This window comes from Salarias fasciatus, chromosome 23, assembly GCF_902148845.1.
Source record: "Salarias fasciatus chromosome 23, fSalaFa1.1, whole genome shotgun sequence".
NCBI lineage: Eukaryota > Metazoa > Chordata > Actinopteri > Blenniiformes > Blenniidae > Salarias > Salarias fasciatus.
The window spans coordinates 25,369,543-25,383,582 of record NC_043766.1 but is presented as its reverse complement, the minus strand read 5'-3'; the positions used below and the strand labels follow the sequence as shown (position 1 = coordinate 25,383,582).

At 40.8% G+C, this 14,040-nt stretch overlaps 3 protein-coding genes across 3 annotated transcripts; 2 read left to right on the top strand and 1 right to left on the bottom strand.

The window, feature by feature from the left end:
• Positions 1–99: 99 nt before the first annotated feature.
• rpp21 (ribonuclease P subunit p21) lies at positions 100–2,799 on the top strand. The gene is made up of 5 exons (XM_030082999.1): positions 100–256; positions 348–448; positions 1,986–2,068; positions 2,164–2,297; positions 2,461–2,799. The coding sequence occupies exons 1-5, from the start codon at positions 200–202 to the stop codon at positions 2,548–2,550; spliced, it is 465 nt and encodes a 154-aa protein (XP_029938859.1). The 5' UTR covers positions 100–199; the 3' UTR covers positions 2,551–2,799.
• A 17-nt stretch (positions 2,800–2,816) lies between these two features.
• Positions 2,817–4,399, bottom strand: aqp12 (aquaporin 12). Its single transcript, XM_030082994.1, has 3 exons — positions 3,296–4,399; positions 3,049–3,165; positions 2,817–2,971 (listed from the first exon to the last, which is right to left on the bottom strand). The coding sequence occupies exons 1-3, from the start codon at positions 3,888–3,890 to the stop codon at positions 2,844–2,846; spliced, it is 840 nt and encodes a 279-aa protein (XP_029938854.1). The 5' UTR covers positions 3,891–4,399; the 3' UTR covers positions 2,817–2,843.
• A 1,957-nt stretch (positions 4,400–6,356) lies between these two features.
• On the top strand, positions 6,357–13,635 carry slc35d1a (solute carrier family 35 member D1a). The gene is made up of 12 exons (XM_030083001.1): positions 6,357–6,466; positions 6,723–6,756; positions 6,847–6,933; positions 7,490–7,557; positions 7,741–7,812; positions 7,980–8,048; positions 8,413–8,515; positions 9,169–9,261; positions 10,439–10,506; positions 10,709–10,787; positions 10,880–10,962; positions 12,224–13,635. Exons 1-12 carry the CDS (start codon positions 6,357–6,359, stop codon positions 12,327–12,329), a joined length of 972 nt encoding a protein of 323 aa, XP_029938861.1. The 3' UTR covers positions 12,330–13,635.
• Positions 13,636–14,040: the final 405 nt, after the last annotated feature.

The following is a 14,040-nucleotide window of genomic DNA, read 5'->3' as shown; positions in this document are numbered from 1 at the left end:
TGTATATTTAAGACTTTTTTTTTTTTTTATGAGAGCAACAGAATGTCAACGTGTTTGCAGTTTTGCTCCCTTATTGTGAAGGGCTGTTCCGGTGTAATTCCTACTGCTTCCGGTTCACTGTTAGCGGCAGCGTCGCGGGTGTTTCACCGGGACCGTCGAACCAACACTGAAAGTCGTCGGTTTTTGACCTCTTTGTGAAATGGCACAACATCTGAAAGACAAAGAAGCTTTCCAGAGACTGAACTTTCTCTATCAGGTTGGAAAAATTCTGAATCACTCGCCGTCTTTGCTCTCGGCGTCGGTCACGTGGCGAAGCAGGATTCCTCTCACGTCTCTTCTCTCTACAGGCGGCTCATTGTGTTTTAACTCAAAATCCGGAGAATGTGGAACTTGCCCGCTTTTACTGCTTCACGCAGAAGACCATCACTAGGCGTTTGGTTCTGAGACAGTAAGTTTATTCCCTTTGGAAGTCTGGTTTGCGTTTGTTTCGTTAGTCTGAAGGTTTGTTTTCCTCTAACTCTGAACACGTGCTTCCGGTTGTTATTCGTCACAGCGTTGTTGTGAGAAATGCATGAACTGGATTTCACTTCCTCAAAGCCACATTTCATTAGTAATCCCAGTGACTTTACCGCATGTAGGATTTTTTAATGGGAATTGTAATAATGGCAGTACTACAGCCAAAACCTGGGATGAGAGAAGAAAAGACAGACACACTTGATTAGCATTTATTTATGTCAATAATATTATTTTGATTAAAAGCTGACATTTGACAGAAGTCTACCTGTGAAACCAAACAAAATATTTCTCAATGTAAAATTGTGAGGAGTTTGAAGCTCCCTACAGTACACTATTCAAATTAAAGTTTTAACTTCGAGACAGCCTTTAGTTTGCAGATCACTAGTTTGAGTCTATATAGATAACTTTTTTTCATGTTTTTATAACTTCTGTCTAGAGAGAGAGAGAGAATGGAGGGCTTTGTAATCACCTTGGAAAAGCAAATGAGATTTTAAAGAAAAAAAAACTTCTTGAAGTTCCTGTGAATTAGTTTTTTCACAAAAATTTTGACAACTACTTTGCCTTTGGCATTTGGCAAGTTTTGGTATAGATCATACTTTTGTGATGTGAATTGTCACAGGCTTAATGCAGGGCAGCCATTAATACACTGAAACAGAACAACAATTTAAGATGTTATCCTATATATATATATATTTTTTTTTTAATATTCACCTTCATCTTAAGTATGGGTTTTATACACCTTTTGTCATTTTTGTTTTGAATTTATTGTTTTTTGGCCCCTCTTGTTTTAGTCGGCTTCAGTTCCATAGTCTATCAATAATCAGATTAAAAGCCAATATGATTAAAACCGGATGGTATAAAAACGTATTTATCTAATCAGCTTGGCCCTGTGCAATTAAAATTATGATTGAAGATGGTGTAACCCCTGTTTATTATATGATCAAAGTGTAAACTCAATATCGGATTTACTAACACCTTGTCCATGGCTGTCATGAAATGTCACGGTGAGATGTTACACACCCAGCATGGGCAAATAAACACAAGTGGTTGATGAAGGAGACAACTTTGCTGCATCAGGCTAAATCGTGCTTCTAGCCTGTCTCTTCCTGTCAGCTTTGAAAAAGAAACAATTTTTTTTTTCGATGTTGCAGTTTCAAACGAAGCACAACAAGTGATCACAACAATACCGAAGGGGCTTCTGGGTAGAGGTGGATGTCGGACCATGTGTGTAGGTCACAAACGGTCAGCGTGGGGGAAAAAAAGTATTATAGGATAATCTTTCACATTAATCTCATGTGTTTATTCAGTTTTCGTGTAAAGTGGACCATGTGATCTCTCAATGTGAAAGAATTTAATCAGATTTACCAAAAAGTGACCCTGTGTATCAATCTTCTGTTGTGTGCTCTAAATTGTACCGACATTTGAAACGTTCTCTACACATAAAGTTGGATTTATTCATTTTGTTGCAGAGACCCATCAGTGAAGAGAAATTTTTGTAAGAAGTGCTGTTCCTTGCTTATCCCTGGTTTAACTGCAACAACGAGACAAAAAAGTAAGCCAGTTTTGTCACTTCATGTTTTGCCTGTTCACGTTCTGTTTCATACCGAGGTAACGACAGATTCTTTTTGCTTTCTCCTTCTATTAAAGAACTACGTGGGAAAAATCGTTTCACAGTGATAAAGTGTGTTCTTTGTGGGCAGTCCAAAACCTTTCTGAATAATCCAGATCACTCTTTATGGGTTGATCGAGACGAGGCACAGCTGGAGCTACAAAGCAGTAAAGTAAGTCACCAATAGTAAGACTGTGCACCATTTAGAGATTAGACATTTCATAAGCCCTGTCAAGTTTTCACGTGCATCATATTTAGTTTTCAGCTGTGCTTTTTAAGAATATTTGCTTGATAAAAGCGTAGCACTTGACTTTGTTTTTATTTCCCTCCAATAGATCATGGAACACCAACATAAAGGCGGCCAAAAGACGAAGCCTGCCGAGTCCCCGTCATCTACACCAGCAGCTGCTGACACTGCTCAGTGATCTCTTTTCTCCACAATGTGTTTTCAAATGATTATTTATGAAAATGTAATTTTTGTTTTTTTGTTCGTACATTGGGTGCAAATTTGTATTCTGTTAGTGATGAGTGACAACACAGGCAATGTAAATGCATAGATTTAAATGATTGGAGGAAATAACGGAAACAGATAAAAGAGACTTGTGTTGGTTTTACTTGAAAATATCTTGTGTTTTCCAGACAAACCTATAAAATTAAAGTGAATCCCAAGTGAATATTCAGAATTTTTGTAAAGTTAATATTTGGTCAAAGATCATCTTCACATTTTCTTCTTTTCGGCTTTGTCTCCTTTGGGAACTCTGAACCGTGTCTTCTGGAAATATAGAAGATTCTTGGCAAAGATCCTCGGAATGTGACCCATGTACAAGAGGAGAGCCAGAGTCATGCCTAGAAAAGAAAAATGTATGAATACAGTGTTGCCTTTTAAACAGCTCATGAACATACAGTGCATTATAGTTATTTACCTGTTAGAGAGCCGAGCCAGTAGACGACTGCGTACTCTATGAGGGTGAATCCGGAACAGTAGAAGGTGAGCCCATATGCCAACGCTGGGTTTATGTAAGCTGAGGTGTAGTTGCTGGCTGAAAAACAGAATGAACAAACTATGTTCATATCTTTGAAGGAAGTAGATGGAAAGATTTTCTGTTTACAAGGGGTCAAGAAAACAGACGCATTGATGGTTTAGGAAGAATCAGGTGACCTCAGGCTTACCTATATGAGACAGGAATGTGAGGAGGGCTGCAATCAGGGGGACTCGGATCAGTGCAGACCTGTGTCGGAGGTTTAGGTGGATGAGATGAAAGATGAGTGCACAGATACACTCGGTGAAAAACCCCTGAAGCAGTGAGACCAGCAGGGATGTGCTGCACTCTCGAGACATCAGGTTTTTGATCATGTGCATGTCCGTCAGCTCCAGGTTCCAGTAGTACTCGGCTGCTAGAAGAGCCAGGTGAGCTCCAGCAAACTGGGCTGCCAAATCTAGCAAGGTGTGAAGAGCGGAGGCGTCGAGTTGCAGGAACTTCTGCACGGCGAGGCTGGGATTCCCCGATGCACTTCCACAGATGATGCCATGAGTCAGCAGCACCACAAACAGTATGGTCACGGTCACATCAGGACCCAGGCCCCCGGCCCACATACCCACCTCCACAATGGTCTGCACCTCCAGCCTGCATGCCACCAGCATGAAAGTGGAGGAAAACTCCACGAGGAAGCTGATCTTTGGCCATTTTCTGAGGGCTGTCCGAATCGCGGCTGCAAAAATTACAACAGCCAGGAAGTATCCGAGAGACGCGTTCAGTCCAGACATGGCACAGGTCGGGTGTCCTCTGAAATGAGTGAGGGGTCGACTCCGCAACTGCCCTCTTTCGTTGGACAACGTGGCACATGCACGGACACATTTCTTATCAGAGACACGTCAGGTTTTATCCTACAACCACCTGCCAAAATACACAAGGGTACTCACAAGGTCAGGTCGAGAAGCTGGACTGCATTCAAACAGTAGTTTATATGGATATTTAGGCTTTGTTTCTCAAGGGAAAATGTACTGTAAAACCTCCCCTGCTACTGAGTGACTTTGTCTTGAATATCTCATTTAATGCAACATCTTTATATGTGAGTACTTTCTAAAATCCAGAACATCACCAAAATCAGCAAATCTGATCCTTTCGGAACTTGAATGTCTTGAGATTACATCATGAATGTCCATTCAAGAGATTAGACATACAATTAAGAATAAAATAATGTACTAAATGATCGACAAGACTGTGCAATGCACTTCATTGCTACAAAACAATATGAACAGTGCACATTTCAAACTTCAGGAAAACATACTGCTATTTTTCATAATTAGACATTCACCAGACAATTATCCAGAACTCCAAAGACAAAGGTTAGAGTGAGAACAACTTGTCTTGTTATCCATAAGTGTGCCATTCTTATCTGGTCAAAGAATAGAGATAGTGTCTCACTGTATTATTTTCCTTGTTCCTTGTTCCTTGTGGCAGGTAAACATGACAAAACAAAGTACAATAAGTCCTTGTTAAACCAGTTTTGGTTTAAAAAAAACCTGTCAAGAGTGTTGCTTGCCTTCACCCATCATTAGTTGCTGGTAAGGATATAAACAGCACATAACTGATGAATAAACTCTATACAAGTTTCACCATCTAAAAAGTGGAGAATAGTGGGTTGAATCTGAACAGGGCTAAATTCATATTGGATAACATTTGCAGTACTATGACACCACATTGTGCAGCAGTTTTATATAGTTCTTTCCAAGGAAATGGCATGAAAGGAACCCCCAGAGGCACCACACTGCTACTGAAGACCCCTTTAAAAGGCTCCTGGAGGAAATTTATGGAGATAAAATCATGCCAAAACCCCACAAACCCAAAAGATGTGCTTTACTCAGACCCAACGATTCACAAACAAACTCAGTGTGGTTTGAAAATGCAAAACATCATTTACAAACTAATACATTTTGATTTGCGAATAAGAAACAAACCTATAAAATGAATGCATCATGTGTCAGAAACAAATAGATGTTTTACACAAACAAATAACATCCCTCAAGTGCAAAAAAAAAAAAAATCTTCAAGTACAAAAACAATTCTACAACTACGTGACTTTGGATACACTTTTCCTCTGTCGCATGGCTTCTGTCACGAGTATTCCGCCTTACAGATTCAGTGGACACAATCTGTATCTATTTGTGTGGGAATCTCATTACACTTATTGAATCTGTATCATACAGATTCAATAAGTGTAATGGGGGGGAGGGGCAGGGAACCCTGAAGAAATCCGAGCACACAGTACAGCATTTAGAACAGGTTCACAGCTAAAAGTGAGAACATGCAAACTCCACATAGAAAAAGTGGGCCTGGACTACTATAGCCACAACTTATTCGATTTTGTGTGTGTGTGTGTGTGTGTGTGTGTGTGTGTGTGTGTGTGTGTGTGTGTGTGTGTGTGTGTGTGTGTGTGTGTGTGTGTGTGCGCGCGCGCGCGCGTTTGTTAGATTTGTGTTGTTTTTGTACTACGAAACAAAACTGAGATTCTTTCATGAACCATTAGAGGGGGCTCACACACCACTGCTGATTTGAGTTGGGTAATCAGTGCTCTGCTGCTTGAGAAATGTGCTTTGAAATAGAGACTTCACTAAAAAAATGAATTGCATGACTGGTGAGAATGAATTTTGTATAAAAAATATATTTTTGTAGTTTTGTTATTATAGCATTTTTAACAACAGTACAATTTCAACAATGGTACAAATGAGTGCAATTTTACAGTATTTTAAGTACCTCTGATGATCGATGATCTGAAAAAAAAACATGAAGAATTTATCCATAAATATCATAAAGCCATAAAGCGTCCCTCCAAACTTTTGATTGGCTGAAGCGGGTCATACGTCACGACAGAACTAGGAAGTGGAGCAGATACGTGATTGAGGAGATAAGTCCCTACGCTCAGGACTGTAGCTCCATCCAGCGCTCGCTTTAAGCCCCCGCCGCTGTCATGAACGCGGGTCCGCGGTGTCTGCTCGGTATGTCCAGCTCCGTGCGTGAGCGCTAGCACGATCCCCGCGGCCCCGCACTTGGACGCCGATTACAAGCGGCGGCGTCGAAATGCGTTCAGTGACTCTGTGATGTGCACGCGGAAGTTGAGGAGCGTCGACGTGCCCGTGCGTGCGTGAGTGCGTGTGCGTGTGTGCCGGTGGGTGTGTGAAGCCAGAGGGAAGAGATGGCAGAGCTCACACAGGAATGAGAACTTGTCGGGGATGGCGGACGAACCTCTGACACTGTTTCTGAAGCTGTTCGCCGCCGGGTTTTACGGGCTGAGCTCCTTCCTGATCGTCGTGGTGAACAAAAGTGTGCTCACCAACTACAGGTACGGGTCCCGCTTCACGTCTCCCCCCGGTTAGGCTCCAGAAAGCGGCTACGCTAGCTAACCTAGCCCCTGGAAGTTGTCTCGGCTGAATATTCGCCAGTCAACACAGCGACGGCTTATTAGCTTAGCAGCAACTTTTGGCTAGCGACAGAGCCAGGAGAGCTGAAGTTTGTGTTGCGTTTTGCAGAGCTTTACCGAGCAAGTTCATTGATTTAAGGCGCTGTTAGCTAACCGAAGACTGCCCTGTCCACTTTAGGTTCCCCTCTTCAATATGTGTGGGGATAGGACAAGTGAGTTGGATGTTTCCTCTTCTATACATCCCTCATTCAGAGCAGGCGTGCACGGAGCTGCACTGAGCCCACCTCTCTCCCTCCATGCAGATGCTGGCCACCGTGGTCGTGCTGTGGGTGGGCAAGGCTGCGAGGGTGATCACCTTCCCCGACTTTGATGAGAACATATTTGTCAAGGTAAGCCTCTCCCATCAAAACATCTCCGATTTTGAACCACCGAAACTACAGAGAACGGGTTCGATGAAAACATAGTGGCATCTTTTGGCTTCTGAACTCTGGTCCGTTTAATTTCAATGAGAATTACAAATTCTGTGTCTGATTGTAACGAAGCAAAACATTGGGTTGGGGGCTGGACCTGACACCCTGTCCGAGGAATTGTGCTTGCTTGTTTTATGTTATTGACATAGATGGCTCTATTCAAATAATTGCAGAAGATCAGCATTAGTCAGGTGTGAGAAACCAGTCTTACCTGTCAAGCTGCTTTTATTTACAGCTCTTAGTGTTGTGCATACTTTATTTGGCATTTGTATATCACTAATTTGTGAATTGTGTCTTAAAGATTACTTCCACTAAGCTGTTAGAGTTCCTGCTTGAAATTTCCTTGAATGCATGTTGCCTAACAGTTTACAATCTGGATTACTGTATCTGTTGTGTTCCTCTTAATGTCAATACTCTTCATTGTTGTGACTGTTATTTCTGTTTCTAACCCCAATGTGCCATTCTTGTTTTCCAGACATTTCCTCTACCTCTCCTTTATGTGGGAAATCAAATTACTGGTCTATTTGGAACCAAAAGGCTGAAGTAAGTTCTCTTATAAACATCTTGAGATGCCGAACTTGACCTTGAGCTTTGTGGTTTTGTCTGTTGAGTTTGTTGATTTGTGGAGAGTTGCAGTCCTTATTTTTCTTGCGTGTCAGTCTGATAGTGAAAGCTTTTTAATCTGTTGAGTCCTTCATTAATGATTCAAACATCCTTTTCCACCAGTCTGCCGATGTTTACTGTCCTCAGGAGGTTCTCCATTTTGTTCACCATGCTAGCGGAGGGATTTTTGCTCAAGTAAGAGAGTTCACAACAGAAAACCTGCTCCTCCTGATCATTGTTTGGATGCCTTTTGCTAACCGAATCACCAAGTTTTACTCTTTGAAGACTAGCTATGGCTTTTGCTTGCAGCTCAAAGCAGTCAGATTGTATTTCATTGCGCTCCCCTCTGTGACCTTTGGCAGGAAGAATTACTCCAGACGAGTCCAGCTGACAGTATTTACAATGATCCTTGGAGCATTTGTAGCTGCGAGGTAAGTTGTGTTGCAGCCAGGTGTTTAGGCTGTCAACCACACCAGAATTACTGAGACTACAAAGAGATGCTCTGTGCTGATAGATTTACATTTGCTGATGTTTTTTTTTTTTTTAAATTGCACTGCTCTTTAAGTCATTTGCTCATTGTATATATATCATTTTTAACTTCAGTAATGGGCAGCAGAGAAAGGATTTCAGTGCCCAGGGAAACATGTTTTCATTTGTACACATCACAATGAAACCTGAACTTGATATGTAGCATTTCAGCTGATATTGTCTGCGAGGATATTTGAGATAGACCTGTTAGTACAGAAATACACTTAATTGGTTTCACACTTTATAATGTTTTCCCATTTTTCTTAGTGCCGACCTGTCCTTCGATCTGGAAGGATACATATTCATTCTTATGAACGATGTCCTGACTGCAGCCAACGGAGCGTATGTGAAACAAAAATTGGATGCGAAGGTATGTGGCAGCACTGCCCGATGAATAGTGACCATTGTTGTGTTGGAGCTGATTTTGGCATTGAATGTGAAAGTAGAGAACCAAAACTGTCCTTCAGTGTCTGGCTAAAAGGACCTCGGAGAGCATTAATACCTTGATTTGGTTCTTGTAGCTTACTGTAATTCTGATTTGATAATCAGTGCTCTTCGTATCTTTGTACTTTGGAATTTTGTAGAAACACTGTTGTGCTGCTTTACTTGATTCATTCATCGTCAGTGATTCGGAGACGTCTTGTAGCTCCATTTAGTTGGTTTTCATGTCACATGAGCAGACTGCTGGGCTCTCATGTTACAGCAGAGGCAGAGCTGGATCCAGATTTAGGCTGTGATGTCTGCAGAGCACCATCTGCTCACACTGAGCTCAACAGAGGTGTGTGTGTGTGTGTGTGTGTATGCTGGGAGGGAGTAAAAAAAGATGGAGCCATGTGAAACAGAAATACACAAATGCAAACAAGCGGTTCAAGGTGGAGCAGAGAGACTTGCCATGCGTGACAAGTGTATGCTAGTTAGTGAGGAATGCACAGAAAATTCTTATGAATAAGCGTCTCTGTTCAGGCTCTACGTATTTATGTGTCTGTTCCTCCTTCTGATTCAATGTTCATTTTCTTCTTTCAGGAGTTGGGAAAATATGGATTATTGTATTATAATGCATTATTTATGATACTTCCCACTTCGCTGTTGGCTTACATGACTGGGGATATAGAGAAGGTGAGCTCCTGGACTCTTCTGTTCTGTCTCTTCTAATTGGCTTTTGGTCCGACCACTAAATGGTTTTGTGTGTGGGTCCTTTTAAATTAATTTGATCTGGAGAATTTACATTTTTGTTTCGTAGCTTTCAGGAGTTTTTGGCCTTGTAACTACGTATATATTTATGTGTGTGTGCTTGTGTGCTTTAAATATGAGCTGTCCTTCTGGTCTGCCCAACTGGGGCCCCGCAGCCAAAAGGGCACAAAGATGCTATTATGCACTTAGAGTTATTACAGCAGTACCAACAACTTCACTTAGCTGAATGAGCACAACTCTGAAACAGACTGCCACCCCTTTAAAGCTTTTGGAAACTTTGTGTTGGATTTTCAGGGTTTGCTGCATCACTGCCTTGTTGCCAGCTCTTAAAACATTCCTGGGAACTAAGTGAACTCCCTTCATTTCCTTTTCTCCAGTGCATATTTTACTCTCCCTATCATGCTCACATAAGCAACATATTGTGTGTGTTTTTTCCGTTTAATCTGTTTAGATATTCCCATTTGTCATGCTTGAGGGGACAGAACCAAATCCTTATAGGAAAAATGCTTTAGGTAAAGACATGTGTTAAGGTTTGGTTAGTCAAGGGTTAGTAATGGCCGAAGTAGGGTTGACAGTTTGTTTTTTAACCATGTTGTTGCTAGAAAAATCAGTATTTGTGTGTGCATGCAGCTCTATTCTTCTAAATGTAATTGCACACCGAAACATAATGAGTCTTATCACTGTAGGCTTTCTATTAGGAAAATGAATCTATATTTTTAGGCCAGTCTGAGGGCGGCGTCAGTGGTAATTTTTGGTTGATTTGAGAATAAATCTGAAAGAAAAAGATTAAAGTCAATGAAAACATGTAACAAAAAAAAAAAAAAGGATATATGCATCAGTCAGTGTTAATGTTTTAACCTTCTTTGGAGGGTTAGAAGCCTGACTGCGCTCTAGACTTGAAGTCAGATTGGTGTTGGGAATGAAGTGATCAGAGGCGAAGCTGACATCGAGAAGTAACTTCAGTTCACGGCTGTTTCGGGTTAAACACTTGGTGATAGGCTCCATTACATCAGTGGATGGGTGTCATGTGAAATGATACGTCAGTGCTAGAGTTTAACTCTTTTTTTATTTTTATTTTTTAATGCTGTGTTTCTCACATTAGGCAGTGAATTACGACGGTTGGTCAGACGCGTTTTTCCTCTTCCAGTTCATCCTCTCCTGTGCCATGGGGTAAGAGATACCAGCGCAGTCCAGATCATGTGCAGAGCGTACCATCTGCTCTGAACCATGTTTCTGTGGTCTGTTGGTTATGACATTGCGTTTCGTGCATGCTCATGAACAGTGCCTCATTGCTGTGTTATGAAAAATGATTTCAGACAGTAATGCACGCTGCCATATTTAACTATTATGCGTTTGATTTTTCTTTGTCCAGATTTGTGCTCATGTACTCCATTGTGCTTTGCACACAATACAACTCGGCTTTAACAACTACGATCGTGGGCTGCATTAAGGTGAGCAGGGCTGCGTTGCACGTTCACCCGGCGTATTCTTCTGTACGGGGCAGCAGAGAGAGTTCGGCCTCAATGTCATTTCATTTTTGCAGAATGTCCTGGTGACGTACATTGGGATGGTATTTAGTGGAGACTACATCTTCTCTTGGACCAACTTCATAGGTTTGAACATCAGGTAACAAACCTTTCCACATCGACTTTGGAGAGCCTGAACGCACCTCCGCAACAACATATAGCCTGAGCAGCAGAAATCCAACTCTCTCTATCACTTAACTAAAAAATACTGAAGCAGTTGAGGAGAAATCATGGAAGCCGAGTTTCTCGCTGCTTCGTACAAGAGCAAAGACACAACAGGCATTGTGCTAAAATACTCTGCAAATTAGTCACCAGAGATGTCATGTCTGTAACTGGTTTAGCAGAGAAAGGTAGTGTTTGTCATACAGGTTGCTTTTTTTTTTTTTTTTTAAAGAAATGCCAGCAGAAAACATGAAAATGCAGGTCTGCAGGTTTGCTAGTTTTCTGCAGAGCGCAATTCATTTTGACAGGTTGGTGATGACTTTTGTTCACCACGTGAAAGCTCACTTAAGAAAAAAAGAAAATAGACATGAGAGGAAGAAATCTGTTCTTACTGCTTAATATCAAATTCACTGTTAATCCAAACCAAACTGAACATTAGAAAAACAAACGGTGACTTTGCATATAAACCAAAGTACAGGCACACCCTAAAAACAAATCAAACTCGGCATGTCAGAGATGATAGCTGTGGTATTGGAAGTTTCTTGGCAACCACTGACAGGATTGAAAAAAGGTGAACAGAACTGCGTCATAAACTGGAATTACCCATGAGACATTGCGCCTGCGATATCAGAGTTTTTCCTACTATGCTGAAGCTGAAAGCCTTGAGTTCACCCCAGGCTTTTCAGTCAATTCGTACCTTTAAAAGAACAGCAGGAAGTAAACTTGAACACGTCGCCACCCATGTGCCGTAACAAAAGGGGTTCAGGTGACATGTTGGCATTCATCACCTGGATTTTCAATCTGCTAAGCATCTATTTCAAAATGACCTCATTTTTCTGAAGCAGAAGAAAACAGACTCCCAGAGACTGAGGGAAGACTGACCGATCGATAAAATGTGTAAAATGACTCAGGAGAACATGTTTTCTATAAATTTGGTTCGTGTATTTAAAGTTTAACTGTGTACGTGAATAAGAAATTTGAATAAATCTAAAGGAAAACTTAACAACTTTTGCATAAAACTGAATCAGAATAGCATAAAACGTATCGAATCACCCAGAATACTACTGTCATCGATATGCGGCAGGCTTGCATGTCGGCTCTTGTAATGTGTTCTAACAAGTTTATCAAGATTCAGACAAGCTATTTAACTTATGTTTGTAAACAGTAAAATGAGTGTTTGTTCTGTGTGTGTTCTGCAGTATCGCTGGAAGTCTGGTGTATTCCTACATCACGCTAACAGAGGAGCAATCCAGCAAAGCGCCTGAAAACACCAAGATGGAAATCAAGGGCAAGGTGGTCGTATGACCGAGACACTGGATTTTTTTCTTTTTTCTTCCCTTTTGCTGACAGACAAGAAAACATTTTTTGTTTTTTTGTTTGGTATGACTTTATTTATGGAGCATTGATCAGTAGCGGAGATGTGGGAGTGGCAGGAACTGTGTTTCAGAAACCTGTCTGCTGTCATCCAGCGTCTCCTTCTGCTGCCATGGTTACGAAACCTCTCAGAGGGGTCATAGGTCATTTGTAGATGGTGTTTTTCCTTTTAAATATTTGTATTTTGATACTGTACTTGTTAAATATTGGAAACAAGGGAACACAGAGCTTGTGCTATTGATATTTAGACTCTGAAAACTTCAGTGTTGGGGAAACTGTTACAGTGTTTGAAAGCAGGCGATCCTATCGGCTGTTTTCAAGCATCGCTGTCCGAGGCTAACTCATGGGAATAATAAGTAATGGCTATTTTGAAGGCACAATCCTTCTTTGATACTGCCTTTTCAGTTTTGCTGTTTACAAGGAATGTAACTTTAGATGCCTTCTGAGCACAGCGAGATGCACTCACACTGTCATTTTCTGTTGTTTCAGTCTTTATCGGAGGACATTTCTTATTTTTCTTACACTGATACAGGCTCGTTCCAGACCGACGGTACCGACGGTGATCTAACCTCAACCCTCAAACTACCAAAGTAGATGGTGAGCGGGCTGTTGGTTCACAACAGGGAGCATGGCTCAAAGTTTCCTCCCTCTTTTTTTGGGGGGGATTCTGATCTGAAATGACAGTTTACATTTTGCTCCCTTTGTATTAGAGAATGTTACTTGTGCACTCTTCAAAGCTGTACCTGCTTATCCCTATGCAGAATTAACATGCAGTACCTGTACTTAAAGGGTTTGTTGTTTGTCACTGGGAGGTCTATTCAGGTGTTTCTATTTCACGTTATGGCACTTTTAACTGAGGTGGCACCTGCAAAGAGGTGGAAACAAACGGACCCACTTTCTGTTACATTCACTGTTGGGATTGAGATTAAGATTTATGTACTTTCCTTACATGTAGGTTTATGGGTTGTTGTTTTATTTTTTGTTTTTGTGAGTATTAAAACAGGATCTTGGTTATTTAAACATTTAATAATCAGGTACGAGTGTTGGCTCTTTTTTTTTGTTTTTTTTTTTTACTTTTTTATCTGCATCATTTTGTATTTATTACTTTTTGGACTAATTCTTTTTCCGGGGGGATTTGCTGGTGAAGTGTCGATGAGGATCTCATCTCAAACAGAGTAATGAGGAATTTGTAGCTGAAACACATTGATGTATTTTTGCATTAAAAATTCTGTTCTCACGTGTTCTGTTTGAGTGTCTATTTCAAATCTGAAATCTCCAAGTTTCTTTTCAAGCATGTGTAAACTCCGAGCAATGCCGATTTTGTCCACTGGATGGCAATGAACAGTCTTCAATAGGAAAAGGATTTTTATTTTCTTTATTTAAGCCACGAAGCTATTCAGTGATGAACTCATATGTATGGTGAAAATGCTGAAAATACCTAAACATGGTAACAAAAGAATGATTAAAAAAATAAATCAATTGACTAATCAAACAAAATTTAAGAAAAACTTTCAATACAGGATTTAATTACTGAGGGGTGGGAAAACAGGCACTATGGTGTGTTTGCATTTATTCTTTGTGTTAAATTGGAAAGTATTTTACTGTTGTGCTATTCTTAACCTTGAGAGGGTCGATCTTTTCT

Coding starts and splice junctions, on each gene's coding strand:
- rpp21 (XM_030082999.1), top strand. CDS start 200: ATGGCACAACATCTGAAAGACAAAGAAGCTTTCCAGAGACTGAACTTT. Junction 257..347: donor GACTGAACTTTCTCTATCAG/GTTGGAAAAATT, acceptor TTCTCTCTACAG/GCGGCTCATTGTGTTTTAAC. Junction 2,298..2,460: donor TGGAGCTACAAAGCAGTAAA/GTAAGTCACCAA, acceptor TCCCTCCAATAG/ATCATGGAACACCAACATAA.
- aqp12 (XM_030082994.1), bottom strand. CDS start 3,890: ATGTCTGGACTGAACGCGTCTCTCGGATACTTCCTGGCTGTTGTAATT. Junction 3,166..3,295: donor CACATTCCTGTCTCATATAG/GTAAGCCTGAGG, acceptor TCTGTTTTTCAG/CCAGCAACTACACCTCAGCT. Junction 2,972..3,048: donor CTGGCTCGGCTCTCTAACAG/GTAAATAACTAT, acceptor TTTCTTTTCTAG/GCATGACTCTGGCTCTCCTC.
- slc35d1a (XM_030083001.1), top strand. CDS start 6,357: ATGGCGGACGAACCTCTGACACTGTTTCTGAAGCTGTTCGCCGCCGGG. Junction 9,262..10,438: donor TGACTGGGGATATAGAGAAG/GTGAGCTCCTGG, acceptor TTCTCACATTAG/GCAGTGAATTACGACGGTTG. Junction 10,507..10,708: donor ATCCTCTCCTGTGCCATGGG/GTAAGAGATACC, acceptor TTCTTTGTCCAG/ATTTGTGCTCATGTACTCCA.